Genomic DNA, 17218 nt, shown 5'->3' with positions numbered 1-17218 from the left:
GCTAGAGTGAGTCCTGCCAACATCCCACTGAAAGCAGCAGGTCTCAAGTTATGTATCCTTTACAGTGGTGCCCCGCAAGACGAACACCTCGCAAGATGGAAAACCCGCTAGACGAAAGGGTTTTCCGTTTTGGAGGCGCTTCGCAAAACGAATTTCCCTATGGGCTTGCTTCGCAAGACGAAAATATCTTGCGAGTTCCTGCGGGGTTTTTTCCCTTTCCCCCCCTTTTTCTAAGCCGCTAAGCCGCTTATCCGCTAAGCCGCTAAAAGCGCTAATCCGCTAAGCCGTCAATGGGCTTGCTTCGCAAGACGAAAAAACCGCTAGACGAAGAGACTCGCGGAACGGATTAATTTCGTCTTGCGAGGCACCACTGTAATTTGTTCCATTGGTTTTAGGACTTAATAGTGGAATGGTATGCATTCATTGGGGTATAAGAACATAAGAACCCTGTTGGATCAGGCCCATGGCCCATCTAGCCTGCGAGAAAGTTGCAAGGAAGACCCAAGCACAAAAGCACCTCCTTCCTATGGCTTCCACTGATACACAGAAGTACTACTGCCTCCAAGCAGGAGTCAGAGCATAGTCATCATGGTTAGTAACCAATATAAGCCTCATTATCCATGAGGATTTACTTTTAATTCTCTAGTAAGTGTGGTCATGATCATAGTCTCAGGCTGCAGTTCCAACTCCTTTTACCTGGAACAGGCTTCCTCAACCTCGGCCCTCTAGATGCTTTTGGCCTACAACTCCCATGATCCCTAGCTAGCAGGACCATTGGTCAGGGATGATGGGAATTGTAGTCTCAAAACATCTGGAGGGCTGAGATTGAGGAAGCCTGACCTGGAACTAAGCCCCACTGGATTCAATAGGATTTTCTACTGAGCAGACATGGTTAGAATTATGCTGTTAAGTCAAAGATAACTTCAGCATCTGCACTAGCTTGTGATCCTGATCCTGCTTAAATTTAGGTGTAAATAACTGTGTCCCTGAGGACAGCACTCACCTGCAGAAAAAATATCTATTCCTTCAGAGCATCAGTGTATAACAACAGTATACAAGTTTTCCTCCCACTACCAGCACAACAAAGTAGAAATGTTCTCTTTTAAGATAAACTGAAGCCAAAATGTGTTCAACTGCTGGGTCCAAATTCCACATTTTACGCAATACGTACACACAATGTTAATTATTCAGATATGCCAATCCCTGCCCAGAATAAGCCTCACATCGCAGGCATGACAGCAGGCCAAGTTCCGTAAAGCACTAAAGCTTCTGAGTGTTACTTTACCTATAGGATCCGCCCAAGTCTTTGAAGACAGAAACCAACTCCTCTTTGCTGGTTTGTTTCAGGAGCATTTTTTGCCACAGCCAAAAATCAAAGTGACATCAGTTGTTTGAAATGTAATCAAGCACAAATGAAAAACTAAAGTCAAAAAGTTTTAATCATCTTTTGAAGTTCTCCAGTCTCTGTATCAAATAAATGGGGATGGAGAATTCCTTAGAAATATATTTTGTTTTTACACAAGAACTGATGATCTCATTAAATGAGTTGCGAAAGTTCCACTTCCAGTTTGTCTTGGCTTGGAGTAGATTATCCACACCTGAACCCAGGAATGCAACTAAAGCCCTGGCGAGGGTTTGCAGTTACTGTCAATTTCCTGGAAAAGGTCTTTTGATTAGAGCACCTTCCCACCAACCCCTTCTTTAAAAAAAGAAAAAAAGTGCACCATATTGTTCAGACTAGTAAAGCTATTGAAACTTCCTTTATCCACAAGAGAGCAAATAAATCTCCGGGAAAGTTCTCCAGGCCAGTGTCTTTGGAAAGGTCCCTGTGTCTAGGACATCTGCCAGTCTGTCTTCTGTTCAGCCTCCCAAGCGCTGGCCTTCACCCCAGGCAAAGCCTCCAGGCCGTTCTTCAGGCAGAGGGTTGTAATTGGGATCCTCTTCAGGTGTATCAAATATGGCTTTCCTGTTAAAGCAAAATAATAATAATAATAAATTTTAAGTTCACATGACATCAAGTACAGAAAGCTCTCTGTAACCTGGTTGGCAACTACTTTTGCCATGAGGGCTATTATAAGAAAGGAGCCGGGCCCACAAACCCTACTGTGACCCACTGCCCATGTGACCCCTTCACTCTGCGGTTGGCAAGAGTGGTGGGTCAAATTTTGTCCTAAAGAAGAGCCATGCCTTTCTAGGCCAGAATATCAGGAATACTGCTTTGGCACTCTGCTTGTCTGAATTGTTATTCACTGGAATATTATTATGGAATTAACGCTGATGTGCTGCTGCTACTTGATTGCCGTATGTCTTGTGTATTATGCACCACATCCATAATACCTTGAACGTTAATTAAAAATCCTTGTTTGAAAAGAACATGGATTGGTACAGCTTATTTTCTCTTCTCTGGTTACGAACTAGATCACTCCTTCTGCAGAGGTGTGGTATGATTATGAAAACTTGGCTTCTCTCATCTGTTTCAGATTCAGTGTTGTTAACACTCAAAAGCATGAAGTTTGACCTGGCAGCAGCCCTTGGCATCTAGAGCTTTGCAATTACATACGTGGTTGCCTTTTCCAGAGTCAAACCGCTGGTCCATCTAGCCCATTATTGTCTACTCTGACCGGCAACACATCTCCAGGGTTTTAGAGAGATCTTTCTCAGCACCTGCTAACGGATCCTTTGATCTAGGGGATGGTGCCTGAAAATTTCTCCATACAAGGCATCCGCTCTATCAGTGAGATATACTGCCTTCAGTGTAGGAGGTTTCATCTAGCTCTTGTGTGCAGTCAGGTAGACTTTGGTAGAATTTCAGCTTTTTCAAAAGACAGGTGTTTAGCCTTCATGGTCCCGGAAACAAAGGCAACAATGCTAAAAGATAAGAGATAGATCAAGGCATCTCTGCCAATCAGACCCCGTCTCTCCTGGTGACACCCTAGTTTTAGTTCCCTCTCTTAACTGGTTTTAGGACAGTTTCTCCCCACCCCCCGCCCAATAATAATAATAACCCAACACTACACAAGAAGACACTTACAGAATTGATGGTGTTTTCAAAAGCCTTCCTCCTCCAGGCTGATTTGGAAAGACATCTTCCAAGAAGAAATATATATGACCAACAGCAATACCTAAAGTCAAGGGGAAATATTCAGAACCTTCTAAATGTGCTCCACACAGTCCTCAGTCGTGGATTATTGCCTGTATGCTGCTGTTTCTGGAAACTCAATAAACACATTTTATTTATTTTAAAAAGGCCAGACTTTCACCAAAGTTCTGTGACCTTAGAGTGAAGGGATGGTTAATTAATTAATTAATTAATTAATTAATAATACTGATTGATTGAATGAATGACCATCATCGTCTTACCTAGAAGGTCAACAATAATAGAGTTTCCCAGTAAGAGTGAAAATCCCATGAGGACCCAGGGGAGAAAGGGAGCCTGGAAGATGAGAAGCCCAAAGAAGTTCATGCGGACGAAAGGGTTCCTGCGACTCCAGACATAAACCAACATGATCGTAAACGCCTGTCCTAGGAAGACCAAGTTGACAAACAAGCCAAAAAGCTGGTGGAGGAATGGTTAAAGAAAGAGCGGCTGCACCCATGTCAAGAAAACATAACCATTTAAAAACAAACAGCAGGAAGACCAATGGTGCAATACTGTAGGATGTGCTTGTTCAGTTCTTTCTTTTAAAAAATCCAAATCTTGACACCCCCCCCCCAAAAAAAATAAGCCGATGAATAAACAAGATTTATCAACTTCCTTTTCTGCCCATCACAAAAGCCGAAACAAAAAGTTAAGATATCATGCCAAGCTATGGTTTGTGCTAGCCATAGTTTAGAATCCCCACTACAGTTTGAGCTTCCAAACATGGTTCAGAGCTACTGCTTCCATTCTGATTAGCATGTTTGCACAGAGCAACCTTCTGCAATCTAGTGATCTCTAGATATTTTGGGTTATTATTTATATACCACCTTTTTCTTCCAAAGAGCTCGAAGGTGGTGCATGTGGTTCTCTTCCTCCCCCATTTCACCCTCACAACAACCCTGTGAAGTAGGTTAGGCTGAGAAATGGTGACTGGCCCAAGGTCACCAGTGAACTTCATGGCTCAGTGGGGATTTGAATCCTGGTCTCCCAAGTCATAGTCCAACAATCTAATTTACGCCATGCTACATCCACCATCCAGGAGCACAGACCCTGCTGCTTGGGGTTGATGGATGTTGGAATCCTAAACATCTGGAGGGCACCATGTTGGGGAAGGCTTCACTGGGACCAGGGAGCTCCAGGATCCTGGTCACCACTCAAGCCACAAAGTCCACTTGGGCCTGTCATCCATACTCAGCTTAACCTGCCCTAAAAGGATTGCTGCAAAACTGGAGAACCACTTTGCTATAATGTTTTATTCAGCTCTTTTCAGTCTCACAGTATCTTTATCTCAACACCGAAAAGGATACAGTCATTAATAGTCCACCAAAAAGGAACATAAATACAAAGTCTGCTGTCCGGCCCCGGAATGATCCTTCCTCAAGCATTCGGCAGTAGCGGTATCTGAAGTTATTAAGGTCAGGAAAAACGCTCGATAACAGGCAGGCATTTACCATTTTTTATCTTTGCAGGGAAATGAAAAATACATTCTGCACTTAAACAGAATTACTTGCGAGTATCAGATAGGCCTAGGATTAAAACATGTGATGCTGTAGAATACAGTGGTGCCCCGCAAGACGAATGCCTCGCAAGACGGAAAACCTGCTAGACGAAAGGGTTTTCCGTTTTGGAGGTGCTTCGCATAACGAATTTCCTATGGGTTTGCTTCGCAAGACGAAAATGTCTTGCGAGTTCCTGCGGGGTTTTTTTCCTCACCCCCCCCTTTTTCTAAGCCGCTAAGCCGCTTATCTGCTTATCCGCTAAGCCGCTAAAAGCCGCTAATAGCGCTAATAGTGCTAATCCGCTAAGCCGTCAATGGGCTTGCTTCGCAAGACGAAAAAACCGCTAGACGAAGAGACTCGCAGAAAGGATTAATTTCGTCTTGCGAGGCACCACTGTACTATGTTAAAAGCTAAAATGAAATGAAAGAAAGATGTTAATGGACTAAGTAAATTATATGTGAAAATAGTTTTGGAAAAATGCAACAATGATATATATGGAAACTCAGCCAGGAGGATTTGAGGAAGTTACCCAACAATGTCAACAAAAGTGGAGTTATTATAGTTAGGATGTATGTATGTTTGTTTGTTTTCTGATTTTTTTATGTTTGTTGGTATGTTTGTTATAAATTGGGAAAAGTAATTAAAAAAAATTTTTGGGGGGGAAAATACATTCTGCATTTGAGTTTCAAAGAGTTCCTGAAACCAGTCTCTGGGTATCAGAAGGGTGGGTATCAGTAGGTGGGTGGGGGAAAAAGGATTTGAAGCCAGCAAAGAGGGGCATATGCAGTCTGATTTCATACCAAGCAGCCACAAAATGTGTCAACGTTCTTAACAGAAGTGAAGCAAATGGACAGGCAAGGCTCCATAACTCATACATCAGGGGCGTCTGCTAAAATGAAAATAACTCTACGGAATCTTAGCAAGGATCAGTCTCTCAACCTGCCTCATTCCCCATATAGCCAAGCAATATGGTTGCCAGGGCAACCCTGCCAACTTACTATGGCAAGGGCCATCTCACTTTTCCCAGAACTCAGTAGCCACCAGCATTAAAATGAAGGAGGGGAGAGGATGTTTTCTGTCCAAAGTGGCTGCATTTCAGCCAACAAGGTTTCCTTCTACTGATTAATTCACAAGTTGCTTTTCTGCAGAAAGAACACAATACCCAAACCCACTTAAAGGTGTAACAAAACTCAGCAAAAAACCAACTGATCTCAATGTGAGTCTTAGAAAAGAGGAATCTTGACCCTTATGCAAATTTGTAGAGTTTGTTTTTGTAACCGTGGCCTTCATCTAAGCACAGGACTTTCTAAATAATTTGCATTTATGTTTAGTCAGTCAATCATTTATTTATTTATTGTGTCTGACTAAAAGCCATTACAAATTCAATTACAGATCCAGCAAGTCAATTAAAACTTGATAAAGAAATCCAGAGATATACATCCATTTACAATAAGTCAAATTAGTGAATCACCTGTGCAGTCTACAACATTGTCTTTTATATAGCTAGCATTAATAATTTTAGCGGCTTTAGCAAATAGGACTGTTTTGTATGTGACAAGCAGATCACAATCAGATAATAGCCAACATATTTTCACTTCAGGGTTCTGTCCCTGTAGTGGTGTATTTATATTTAGCAATAGGACTACTGTACCAAAGTTCATCCACTTCGAAGGATTACAAATATATTTATTCAAAACATTGCTTTCCCTCTCATTTAATATACCTCATGCAGCTTACAGAACAAACCATTAGAAATATTAGTAACGAAAACATCACAGATGAGCTACAATTTATGTGTCTGTAACTACTGCAGTTACTACCGTAACTACTCTAATCCCATGGAATGTCTTGAGGTAAAGTATGAAGAAGTATTTTCACCTAGTGCAATGTTCCTGCCTCCGCTGGGTGTTTGAAAGTTGGGTGCCAACACACAAAATGCCTCCTCCCTTGGCAGTCATACCCAAAGATGGGGCACTGGGAACAGTGTCAAAAAATATTTTAAAACCAGCCTATACAAGGTGGGCTATGTAACTGGGAAGTCAGCGCAAATCTTTCCACTATAAGCCAAAGACCAAGCAACCCTTGAGGGCCAGACTGGTCATTGCTAAAGGCTGAACTTGAGAGAAGCAGTTCCTGCCAACTTTGTATTGATGCCTTCCTAGAGAGTCTCTTACAAACCTTCGATAATTTTTTTTGTGCTCTGAGGAATTTTAGGCCAAAGGATACAAAAATATCATATTAAATAAAAAATTAAATCCAACTGGTCCGAAGAAAAGGTAGTTCGTTACGAGCCTCCATACCTAGAAAACAGATGAGGGAGCAGATGTTAGTTACCCGCATGCTCTCAGGAAATGCCTCATTGCTTTAATTCAGGGGTAGGCAACTTAAGGCCCAGGGGGCCGGATCTGGCCCAATAGCCTTCTCAATCCAGCCTGTGGACGGTCCAGGAATCAGCATGTTTTTACATGAGTAGAATGTGTCCTTTTATTTAAATTGCATCTCTGGGTTGTTTGTGGGGCCTACATGGTGTTTTAACATGAGTAGAATGTGTGCTTTTATTTAAAATGTATCTCTGGGTTATTTGTGGGGCATAGGAATTTGTTCATTCCCCCCCCCCCAAAAAAAAAAATAGTCCGGACCACCACATGGTCTGAGGGACGGTGGACTGGCCCACGGCTGAAAAAGGTTGCTGACCCCTGCTTTAATTAGAAGAAATCTCAATTTGCTTTAAATCATCTAACCTTTCAGACCAATGGCCTCATTCACTCTTTGCTTACCAAACAATCAATCTGATAGGAGTAAGAGCAAAAAGTCCAGTCCTGCGCCCTGTCTACTTTTTGATTTTTTTGCCACTGCCACCAAAAATCAGTGGGGTCTTGGGAGATCAGACCCCTGGCTTATGAATTAAATGCACAAGTCCACATCGCACAGAAAACATATTTTCTTCCCTTTCTTTAATCAGACAGAAATTAAATAATTAACACCTGAGTTTGCATAGAGCACCTTTTCGTCATCACTAAGTGAAAGCTCCATTAATTTCCATGGGTCAACTCTCTGACTAGAACTCAAATTTGACAGGACCCAGAATGCTTACGTTCTATAAAAAAGTGAAAGTGGAGATCTGAATACTTTTAAAAATGTTAAATAACATTAGCAAAGAAGTCACTTTTCCACTAAAAAAATGGCAGTTCTGGGCAACACAGTTAGGGCTGGTTCTGCTGTTTTCTCATATTGGGTCCAGGTTTTAGAATGCAGAAGAGGAAGAACAGAGATTGACCAGAGATGAAAGATTAAATGGGTGGACCCAAACCTCATCCATTAAAATGGCAATCTCCTGAACTACTCTACCAGATTTGTGTCTTCTGCCTTTCAACCCCTCTTTTCTCTATTGGTGTCTTAAAGACAAGATGAAAACAAAATCACAGCAGATCCAGCTGTGGCTTCCGTTCCACCACAATATGATGTAATCAGGCCACATAACACAGGCTCCCATTCCCATCATAGCATGATGTAATCAGGCCGCATTTAGTCTTCCACTCAAAAGAGGATAATCATTCTATTACCGCTCAATGGTATTAACATGCACGGAACCATTGCCTGGAGCCATCACAGAAGCACTTGTGCCTGTCCCACCCAAACCCTCAAATTCCACCTGCAGCAACCCCAAAACACCTTGCAGTTGGAGAGGTAGTTTGCTCATCTGCTGCATTCCACTAGTGTGAAAATAGCAGTGATTTTTCAGTTGTGGAAACATGGCTTTAACAACTCCCTTTAAAAGTCACTGACGTGCAAAAAAAACCCCAAAGCAAAACCTACTTACTTGAAAGTGTTTAAATATTAATTCAGGGTTGAAGTACAGCTGAAACGGCGTGATTAATTCTAATTGCTGAAACAAAGGAGAATGCAAAAGAGCTTAGAATTATTTCAGTGCAGTAATGTAACTTACAAATGAAACCACTAGGTGCCAATACAGCTTTTGCCAACTTGGGTCCCTCAGACATCATTGAACTACAACTCACCATCTATAGCCATGCTGGCTGGGCCTGATGGGAACTGCCCTCCAAACATTTGGAGGTCACCAGTTTTGTGAAGGCTGAGCTAGTATGTCAATCAACTCTGCCTTGTATTCCAATTCTCAGATCTTTCCACTTAAGAACCTAAGAAGAGCATGTTGATTCAGGCCAGCGTCCCAATTTTATGGGAGAGGATGTGTAATAGTTATTTGTTATTTTGTTACTTAATGTACTGAATTCATCAACATTTGCAAAAGCTGTTACTGACTTAAAAATGACAAGCACCTCTACCGTTGCAGACATTTTTATTATTCTATGCCTAAATATTATTCTTGAAAGTTAAAAAAATATACCAAAAAAGGAACAAAAAAAGAAACCCAGGTACTTTTGCGTACTTTTGCAAAGCATAGTCTGGGTTAACCATAGTTTGGGCAATATTGGACTTCATTAATCATAGCTATGGGTGTCACTCAAGGCGCCACTGGTAAATGGGAGTGCCAAACAAATAGAAAAATGAAAGGCTCATATGCTGGAAGGGGTGGAGTACTTCATTGGTAGAGCACATGCTCTGAGCACCGGTCAAAGGAACAATTACTGGCATGGCCAATTAAAGATTCTCAAGACAGCAGGGCCAGAAAAGGCCACAGAGAGCTTCTGCTAACTGGAGCAGCCAATTCTCAATGCTCTTCTGGTTTCAGAAAATACTGTTGAGCTCAGGCACAGAGCCTGTGCTTTGATTACAGGTGGCCCCAAGTTCAGGTTCACTAAATTTTCCTCCTACCCAACTACCTTAGGAGCTCAAGGCAGTGTACGCAGTTCTTCTGAGCCAACTTTAACTTCTACAACATTCCTGAAGGTAGGTTAGGCTGAAAGATGAAGTTGCATTGAGGTCACCCCAGTGAAAGCTTTGTGAGCAGTGGGCCCAGTTGCTTCCTATTGTTGGTCCGAAAGCCTAACCACTACACTTGGCTAGCTCCTAGAGATGGAGGGGACACAGAAAGCTGCTTTATACTGAATCAGGCCACTGGTCTAACCAGCTTAGTATTGCTGACTGGCAATTAAACAATAAACAGGGTGGTGATACAATGACTACTGCAAACAGCACAAGATAATATCACCAAGGCAACTATCTGTAAACAAACAGGAAATGTCCATAAAAAGGGCAAAAATAGTTTCTTTCCCAAAGAGGTTTTATCTTAAACAACAGCAAATGAAGTAAATAAAGAGTTCATTTGTAACTTATCAGTGGTTCAGTGCTCATATCTTCTCTTTCCAAAATATTTTTTTTCTTAAACACTTGCAAACACATTAAAAAAGCGTCCACTTGTGATATGCCAGTGGTTCAGTGCTTAGATGTCATTCCGGTAATCTGACATTTCGTCGCTGAAGAACTTAGTCATCTGACTGGTAGCAGCTCTCCATGATCTCAGGCAGCTCTCCATGATCCTAGCCTTTCCTGGAGATGCCACCCATTGTGCAGGCAAAGCAGATGCTGTACCGCTCTTCCAGGAGCGTGGGTGGGTCTTGAACCCATAATCCCAACAGGATAGGCTTGCAGGGCATTAGCCAGCGGCTCATTGGGACTCCCACCATACCCAACCCCTGGCCATGCTCCAACATCAGATGGAGGGCCACAGTTCTCTCACCTCGATTGTAAATGAAAAAGCCAGTCTTTGGAAAAGGGTCATAACTCAGTGGTAGAGTGCCCACCTTGCAAGGGAAGGAGACCAGGTCCAGCGCCTGATGGCATCTCCAAGTAAGGTTGGGGTCTGAAACGTTGGGAGCGCCACTGCCAGCCAGTGCTGATCTAGATGGACCATAGTCCGACTCAGTATAATGGTCACCTCCAGACTGGATTATTGTAACTCGCTCTACATGGGGCTGCCCTTGAGACTGACCCAGAAACTCCAGCGGGTGCAGAATGCCGTGGTGAGACTCCTTACAGGGTCCTTGCTGCGAGATCACATTCACCCAGTGCTACACCAGCTGCACTGGCTCCCGGTGGAGTACAGGATCAGGTTTAAGGTGCTGGTTTTAACCTTTAAATCCCTATACGGCCTAGGACCCTTCTACCTATGGGACCGCCTCTCCTAGTATGTCGCACAGAGGACCTTACGGTCTTCAAACAAAAACACCTTGGAGGTCCCGAGCCACAACCAGAGCCAGGGCCTCAACCAGAGCCAGGGCTTTTTCAGCTGTGGCTCCAATCTGGTGGAACGCTCTGTCACAAGAGACAAGGGCCCTGCGGGACTTGACATCTTTCCGCAGGGCCTGCAAGACAGAGCTGTTCCACCAGGCCTTTGGCCAGGGCACAGCCTGACCCCCTCCTTTGGCAATCCTCACAGAACTCTAGCCCAATGGTTGCCATTAATCTGATTTTGAACTGATTTTAGAATGGATTTTAGAATGCTGTATTACTTTACTGTTGTTAGCCGCTCTGAGCCTGGCTTCGGCTGGGGAGGGCAGGATATAAATAAAATTTTATTATTATTATTATTATTATTAGGCAGCTTCCTAGGTTTCTCTCTTTCAATGAGCTGGCCTACCTTGCAGGGCGGCTGGGAGGATATTGAAAAGGGTATTATGAATTTCTAGAAGAAGGAAGAGCGGGATGAACTGTGGGCTTAATTAGCAGCTTAAAGCAGGCCATTCATTAAGCTCATGGACTGGCACCAAGAGAGAGGGGAAGCTTGCAGGCAGTCCAGCCTGGGCGACCTCATGCTGGAGGCGGGGCGTGGGCGGGACTATGCTAATGACCCTCGGCCCTTCGCCCCGCCCCCTCCGAAGACAGGGGCCCGGCGGGTAGGCCGAAGCCTCCCTCCCTCCTCCCCTTACTCACCACGGCGGCGGTGGTGAGGACGCAGGCAGTGGTGTAGGCCCGGGTGACGGGAGGCACCTGCAGGTATTCCTGGCGGAAGGTCTGGTACGCCATCTTGGCGCCGGCGCCGCCTAAGCACTTCCCTCGCCTCTTGGCGTCCCTTCAGCCTCGACCAATCCGTGCCGGCGACGATTGGCCAATCAAGAGCCTTCCCCGCCCCCGCTTTTGCCCGCCCTCTATCTCCGCTCCGGCAAATCAGCGCCGTCTTCCTTCGCCTTCGCAAGCCTAATCGGAATCGAAGACTTCGAGCCCATAGATTAAATAGATTTAGAGTCATGCTACAGAGGCGACATGGGAGTCTCGTGTCTCCTTAAGAATAGAGACAGGCGGATAAGGGTAAGAGTGATCCATTCAGCGGTTCTCAACTTGTGGGTCCCCAGATGTTGATGGACTACAACTCCCATCATCCCTGAGCTCTGGCCTTGCTAGCTAGGGTTGATGGGAGTTGTAGTTCAGCAACATCTGGGGACCCACAGGTTGAAAAAGGCTGCGAGTCTAAGCCTAAGGAACACACTTGATTCTTGTTGCGGGGATATCAGTGGTAGCTCAGTGGCAGCAGAGTATCTGCTTCGCGTGGAGAGCCGCTGCCAGTCAGTGCAGACAATACTGAGCTATAGATGACCTGACGGTTTGACTCCCTGTATGGCAGCTTCCTGTTATGTTCCTATGCCTCAGTGAAGTCTGCGGTTTCTGAGGAAGAAGAGCCCACTGGCCTTTGTTGCAGTTGGAGGGGACTTTGGGCTGGAAGTCCACCGCCCCTCAGTCAACACACCGAAGGGTTGTCAAAGTTCCTCCTTCAGCCCATTGACGCCAAGAGTGAACAGCCCTGCAGGGTTGGCCTAAGCGTCAACTTCAGCTCCATGCGACGTACAGCTGACAACCACGGGCAACACTGCAAGGATGTTGTAAATTAACTCCGCCCAATCCCTAATCTGCAGCATAGATCAGCAATTGTAGGGATGGCAGCTAGTGCTGCCAAATGCAGCAGTTCTTTCCAAGAATATCAGGACAAAAGGAATGAGGAGGTGGGAGGGGAACCAAGACAGTTTTATTAACAAACAAACATACAAAGCATAACATAAAATATACCCAACAGGGGCCACCCAATCTCCCCTTCAGCTGCCCGGAGCTCCAAGTAGAGCAGTAGGAGAAAGTTGGTCTCCCAGCATCAGGGCCTTTGATCTGGGCAGAAGCTCCCCAGGCCCCTCCCACCTATGGCTTTTATAGCCTGCCTTGATGTAATCAAGTGGACCTGGCATTAGGTAAAGGTAAAGGTACCCCTGACCATTAGGTCCAGTCGTGGCTGACTCTGGGGTTGCGGCACTCATCTTGCTTTATTGGCTGAGGGAGCCGGCGTATAGCTTCCGGGTCATGTGGCCAGCATGACTAAGCCGCTTCTGGGGAACCAGAGCAGCGCACGGAAACGCCGTTTACCTTCCCGCTGGAGCACTACCTATTTATCTACTTGCACTTTGATGTGCTTTCAAACTGCTAGGTTGGCAGGAGCAGGGACCGAGCAAAGGGAGCTCACCCCGTCGTGGGGATTCGAACCGCCGACCTTCTGATCGGCAAGTCCTAGGCTCTGTGGTTTAACCCACAGCGCCACCCATGTCCCTTGCACCTGGCATTACTCAGGATTAATACAGAGCGGCTGAGTGTCTCCCACTACCTGCAGCCGGCATCCAGCCAGCGCTTGCAACACAGAAGAAACTCCCGACAGGTGTGTAAAACACAAGAATCCAACTGGGTATGTTAAAGGGAAAGGGACATGCCACCTAACTCTTCGAAATACAATTGTCTTCTGCATTTCCACTACACAGCTCTGTAGGGATGGCATCCCCTTCAGCTGGACCTCTCCCCCCTGCAACTGCAGATTCTTTAGATTAGATTATTAGATTATTATTCTATTATATATTATTCTATTATTTAATTTCTGGTTGGCAGCTGTTCTCTCAGCCTCACCCCAGTCTGCAACCTGCAATAGGGATGCTTACACCGCAGGAGTGTTAATGGCTGCTAGCCACGACGGTTCCTTCTTCCTAGGTCGCAAAAAGAATACCAATGAAACGATCCCCTCTTGACCTTTTCATTGCTCCGTGTTCGCCATCACGGCGGCTTACTGGAAGCCACGGTGTCGCTCTTGCCTGCCCCCATCTCTATGATCGGATCTGGGAAGGAGGGCGTGAGAGGAGCGGTGGGCGGGGCCGAGGAGGTGAAAGGCTAAAAAGTGGCGGGAAGCAAAGGGGCTTCCAGGTCGGTGCTGCACCGGAGAGGCTGCCGTGGTTGTGGGTTCGAATCCCCGCTTGGAAAGGTAAAAAGACCTGAACTCGGGTCAGGAGCTCCAGATCTCGAAACGGGAACTTGCCCCAACTGTCTGGTACTGTATTTCTATAGGAAATAATTATGGATTCAATCACAGACATAACTATATGTTTTAATCCTGCTTTTAAAAAAAAAATTAAAAGTTTCTTCTAGACTGTATCTTTGTTTTTTTGCTGGTTTAAATGAGTTTGCTGCTGTTATAAGTTGCTTTGAGATTATTTTGCTTAAAAACAGTGACTAATAAATTTAATTAACAATAATGGTTAAATGCCATTCTCCCAGACTGAACGTTTTCTCAGTTTATCTTTAGCACTGCAGCCTTTGAGGGGCTTGTAAACGCCAGTAAAAATATTATAAAGTTACTGCTAATCTGGATTACACTTTAGTGGGTGAAATCTAAACCAGCAAGACCATAAACTCACAGTAGCAGCTAACACATATATTTATATGTATACATTGAAGCATAGTGAACAACGCAAGAATGCAGGAGTAAGATGAATAGAAACGTCTTAGCAAGCAGATGTTTAGATCATATTTTGTTCACAGGACACTCTCTCCCCACTGCACCCCTCTTCCCTCATGAAATTGTCGTTGTTTTTCTAAAAATTCACCCCTGGACCTCTTCTCCGAGGTTTACCATGTTGTGTCATGTCAGAATGTAGGAAATTACGGTAGGAAATAAACAACTATTTGACTTTTAGAAGATATCTGAAAGGAGCCCTGTATAGGGAAGTTTTTAATGTTTGATGTTTTACTGTAGTATTATAATTGCTGCAAGCAATGATAATAAAAATAGCTCCCTTTGCTGAGCTATAATAATAATAATAGCTAACAGGCAGTATCTGGTTTTGCCAATGGGGTCATCCAGTATTTTTTTTACCTCTTATAACACTGTCCTTTTTTTCTATTTCACAGACTTCCATGCTGTGTTTGTGTAGCTAGTTTTGCAAAAATGTCAGTAAATCCCATGGCCTATGAGGCCCAGTTCTTCGGCTTTACTCCTCAAACGTTCATGTTGCGGATATATGTAGCCTTCCAGGACCACCTTGCTCACATAATGCTTGTGGTGGAGGACACTATTCTGAATAAATTGGAGTGCATCCGTCCCAATAAGCTCACGCCTTCCCTAATCCGGAGGAGCACAGAGCAGTTCTTCTCTTTAATGAAGAAGATTTTCAACAACCTCTTTGGCAAAATGGAAGACACCCTTCTGAAAACAGTGTTGAGCATCCCCCCAAATGTTTTGCTTCCAGAAGACAAAGGCCAAGAGGAATTCCGCTACACTCCAGAACAGTTTCAGGAGCTCCAGGATGAGATTGACCAGCTGGAACGACAACTCAAGGCCGAAAGCGCAGCTGAACAGGCTCTTCTAGCGGAGCTGGAAGAGCAAAAGATTGTCCAAGCGCACCTTGAAGGGATCCTCCAGTGGTTTGATGGCCTTGAAAACGTAGGCAGAGAAGAGGGGGTCGGCAACCTGAAAGAAAGCTTTTCCGCCTTGACAAAAACAACTGTCAAACTCCAGAGTGTCGTGCAGGAGGTGGAAGAGAAAATGAACAAGCTGAAGAAGTGATTGTGTAAAGGTGGGGATGGAGAACCTTCAAATGTTCTTGAACTCTATCGCTCCCATCAGACCCAGCATAGCCAATGGTCTGGTGGAGCCTGTAGTCTGGCCACATGTTCCTCACCCCTAGTGGCAAATAAAATGGGATCCATTGGATCAGTGTTGCTGTTCTGCCTTAAAAGTATGACAAGAAGCTTTTTGCATCTGCAGATGGCCTCGTGGTCCCACTCGCTAGCTGTTGGTCAAACTGGGCAGCTACTGTCTTGTGACACATCTATTCTCACCCACACACCTTTAATGAAGAGCTCTATGATAGGAGCAACCCTGCCATGGACACTACTCCCCAATATATTGCAGGACCTCTTCTGGGGAGGAATTGCTCCTTCAGGCAGCTGGAATCTACAGGGTGGCCCAAAAGTAGCTATACTGCTTTAGAATCCACTTTCTTTCTTCTTGACTGTTCTTTGATTCAGCTGTATACCTACTTCTGTAGATCAACTTTTGGGCCACCTTGTATGTGTGCAGAACTATATAATTACACTCTTAACTCTGAAACTTTTAAGAATGGGCACATTTTTCTTTGTGTGTCTCCTGTCTTTCAGATCCCTGCCCTCATAGTTTATAATTTTACCTTGTTATTTATAAGCTGCTTCTTGGCTAGCGTAGGGTAAAATGTTTTCAGCTCTTAGCTGCGCCAATACCTTTATTTAGTTTCTCAAGTGTGCTTATCCACAATGTCCCTTCAAGTGATGTGTGTTTTCCAGCAATGCTTTGAACTGGAAAATTGTTAAACTTGCATTGCAAAATTTCCAGCTTTAAATATAAATATTCCCTAGAGTAAGGTGTTTCAGGGTGTTTGGTTTGGTTTACCGAATACACATAAATAAACGAATCACTTTGAGACAGCCATGGCTGCCTGTATTGTGTCGGTTTATTGCTGATGAACTTATGAAATGGGATGTTTTCCAATGAAATGTAAACCCTGGAGGTTTTCATTTTGGAAAACATTCCACCCTGTGGCACTGCCCACCTTCAAGGACTGTTAAGACAGTGGAACAGACTCCCACGAGAGGTGGTGGGCTCTTCTTCCTCAGAGGTTTTTAAGCAGAGGTTGGGTGGCCATCTTTTGTGTATGATCTAGCTGAGATTCCTGCATTGCAGGGGAATGGACTAGATCAGGCGTAGGCAAACTTGGCCCTCCAGATGTTTTGAGACTACGATTTTCATCATCCCTGACCACTGATCCGGTTAGCTAGGGATGATGAGAATTGGTAGTCCCAAAAATTCTGGAGGACCAAGTTTGTCTATGCCTGGACTGGATGACCCACGGGATCCCTTCCAACTCTGATTCTTTGCTTGTGTGATAGGTGACTAGTGAGCTGAATACTTGCTTACACCTGTGGTACATCTAGCTCAGTGCTGTCTAGCACATATGGGAAGCCCTATAGAACAAGAAACAGGAGGGGAAAGAACAGCACTTGGGGAGCAAGCTGGTAACCTGGAAGAGGAAAAAAACAAAGGAAAGGATTTCAGGATTGTCCACAATGACAGGTAGCAGCTCTCCAGGGTTTCAGCCCTCACTTCCCAGCTCCAATTGGGGATTTCAGGGATTAAATCTGAGACCTTCCTGCTACTGCTGTCACTGTAATTACTCCTGGTGTGCTCTGGTCCATGGGATCACAAAGAGTCGGACATGACTAAACAACAACAAACAGTGCCTAGGATTGTGGCTAAGGAATATACAGTGGTACCTTGGGTTAAGTACTAAATTCGTTCCGCAGGTCCGTTCTTAACCTGAAACTGTTC

General features: G+C 44.5%; 2 protein-coding genes across 3 annotated transcripts; one reads left to right on the top strand and one right to left on the bottom strand.

Annotated features, from left to right (window-relative positions):
• Nucleotides 1-1421: 1421 nt before the first annotated feature.
• On the bottom strand, nucleotides 1422-11649 carry DERL2 (derlin 2). The gene is made up of 7 exons (XM_079955880.1): nucleotides 11491-11649; nucleotides 8459-8524; nucleotides 6865-6938; nucleotides 4447-4540; nucleotides 3361-3556; nucleotides 3032-3122; nucleotides 1422-1966 (listed from the first exon to the last, which is right to left on the bottom strand). Exons 1-7 carry the CDS (start codon nucleotides 11581-11583, stop codon nucleotides 1861-1863), a joined length of 720 nt encoding a protein of 239 aa, XP_079812006.1. The 5' UTR covers nucleotides 11584-11649; the 3' UTR covers nucleotides 1422-1860.
• Nucleotides 11650-13727: 2078 nt separating this feature from the next.
• MIS12 (MIS12 kinetochore complex component) lies at nucleotides 13728-16321 on the top strand. Of its 2 annotated transcripts, none has more exons than XM_079955952.1 (2): nucleotides 13728-13840; nucleotides 14767-16321. In XM_079955952.1, exon 2 carries the CDS (start codon nucleotides 14804-14806, stop codon nucleotides 15419-15421), a length of 618 nt encoding a protein of 205 aa, XP_079812078.1. In that variant the 5' UTR covers nucleotides 13728-13840; nucleotides 14767-14803; the 3' UTR covers nucleotides 15422-16321. The 2 variants fall into 2 exon arrangements, with proteins under 2 accessions (XP_079812078.1, XP_079812077.1); XM_079955951.1 differs by having other exon boundaries at nucleotides 13743-13906.
• The last annotated feature ends 897 nt before the right edge of the window (nucleotides 16322-17218 follow it).

The sequence above is a fragment of the Podarcis cretensis genome (genome assembly GCF_951804945.1).
Source record: "Podarcis cretensis genome assembly, chromosome: 15".
Lineage (NCBI taxonomy): Eukaryota > Metazoa > Chordata > Lepidosauria > Squamata > Lacertidae > Podarcis > Podarcis cretensis.
This window is presented reverse-complemented; position numbering and strand designations above follow the sequence as displayed.

Coding starts and splice junctions, on each gene's coding strand:
- DERL2 (XM_079955880.1), bottom strand. CDS start 11,583: ATGGCGTACCAGACCTTCCGCCAGGAATACCTGCAGGTGCCTCCCGTC. Junction 8,525..11,490: donor TCCTCACCACCGCCGCCGTG/GTGAGTAAGGGG, acceptor CCTTTGTTTCAG/CAATTAGAATTAATCACGCC. Junction 1,967..3,031: donor TTGAAAACACCATCAATTCT/GTAAGTGTCTTC, acceptor TTGCTTTAACAG/GAAAGCCATATTTGATACAC.
- MIS12 (XM_079955952.1), top strand. CDS start 14,804: ATGTCAGTAAATCCCATGGCCTATGAGGCCCAGTTCTTCGGCTTTACT.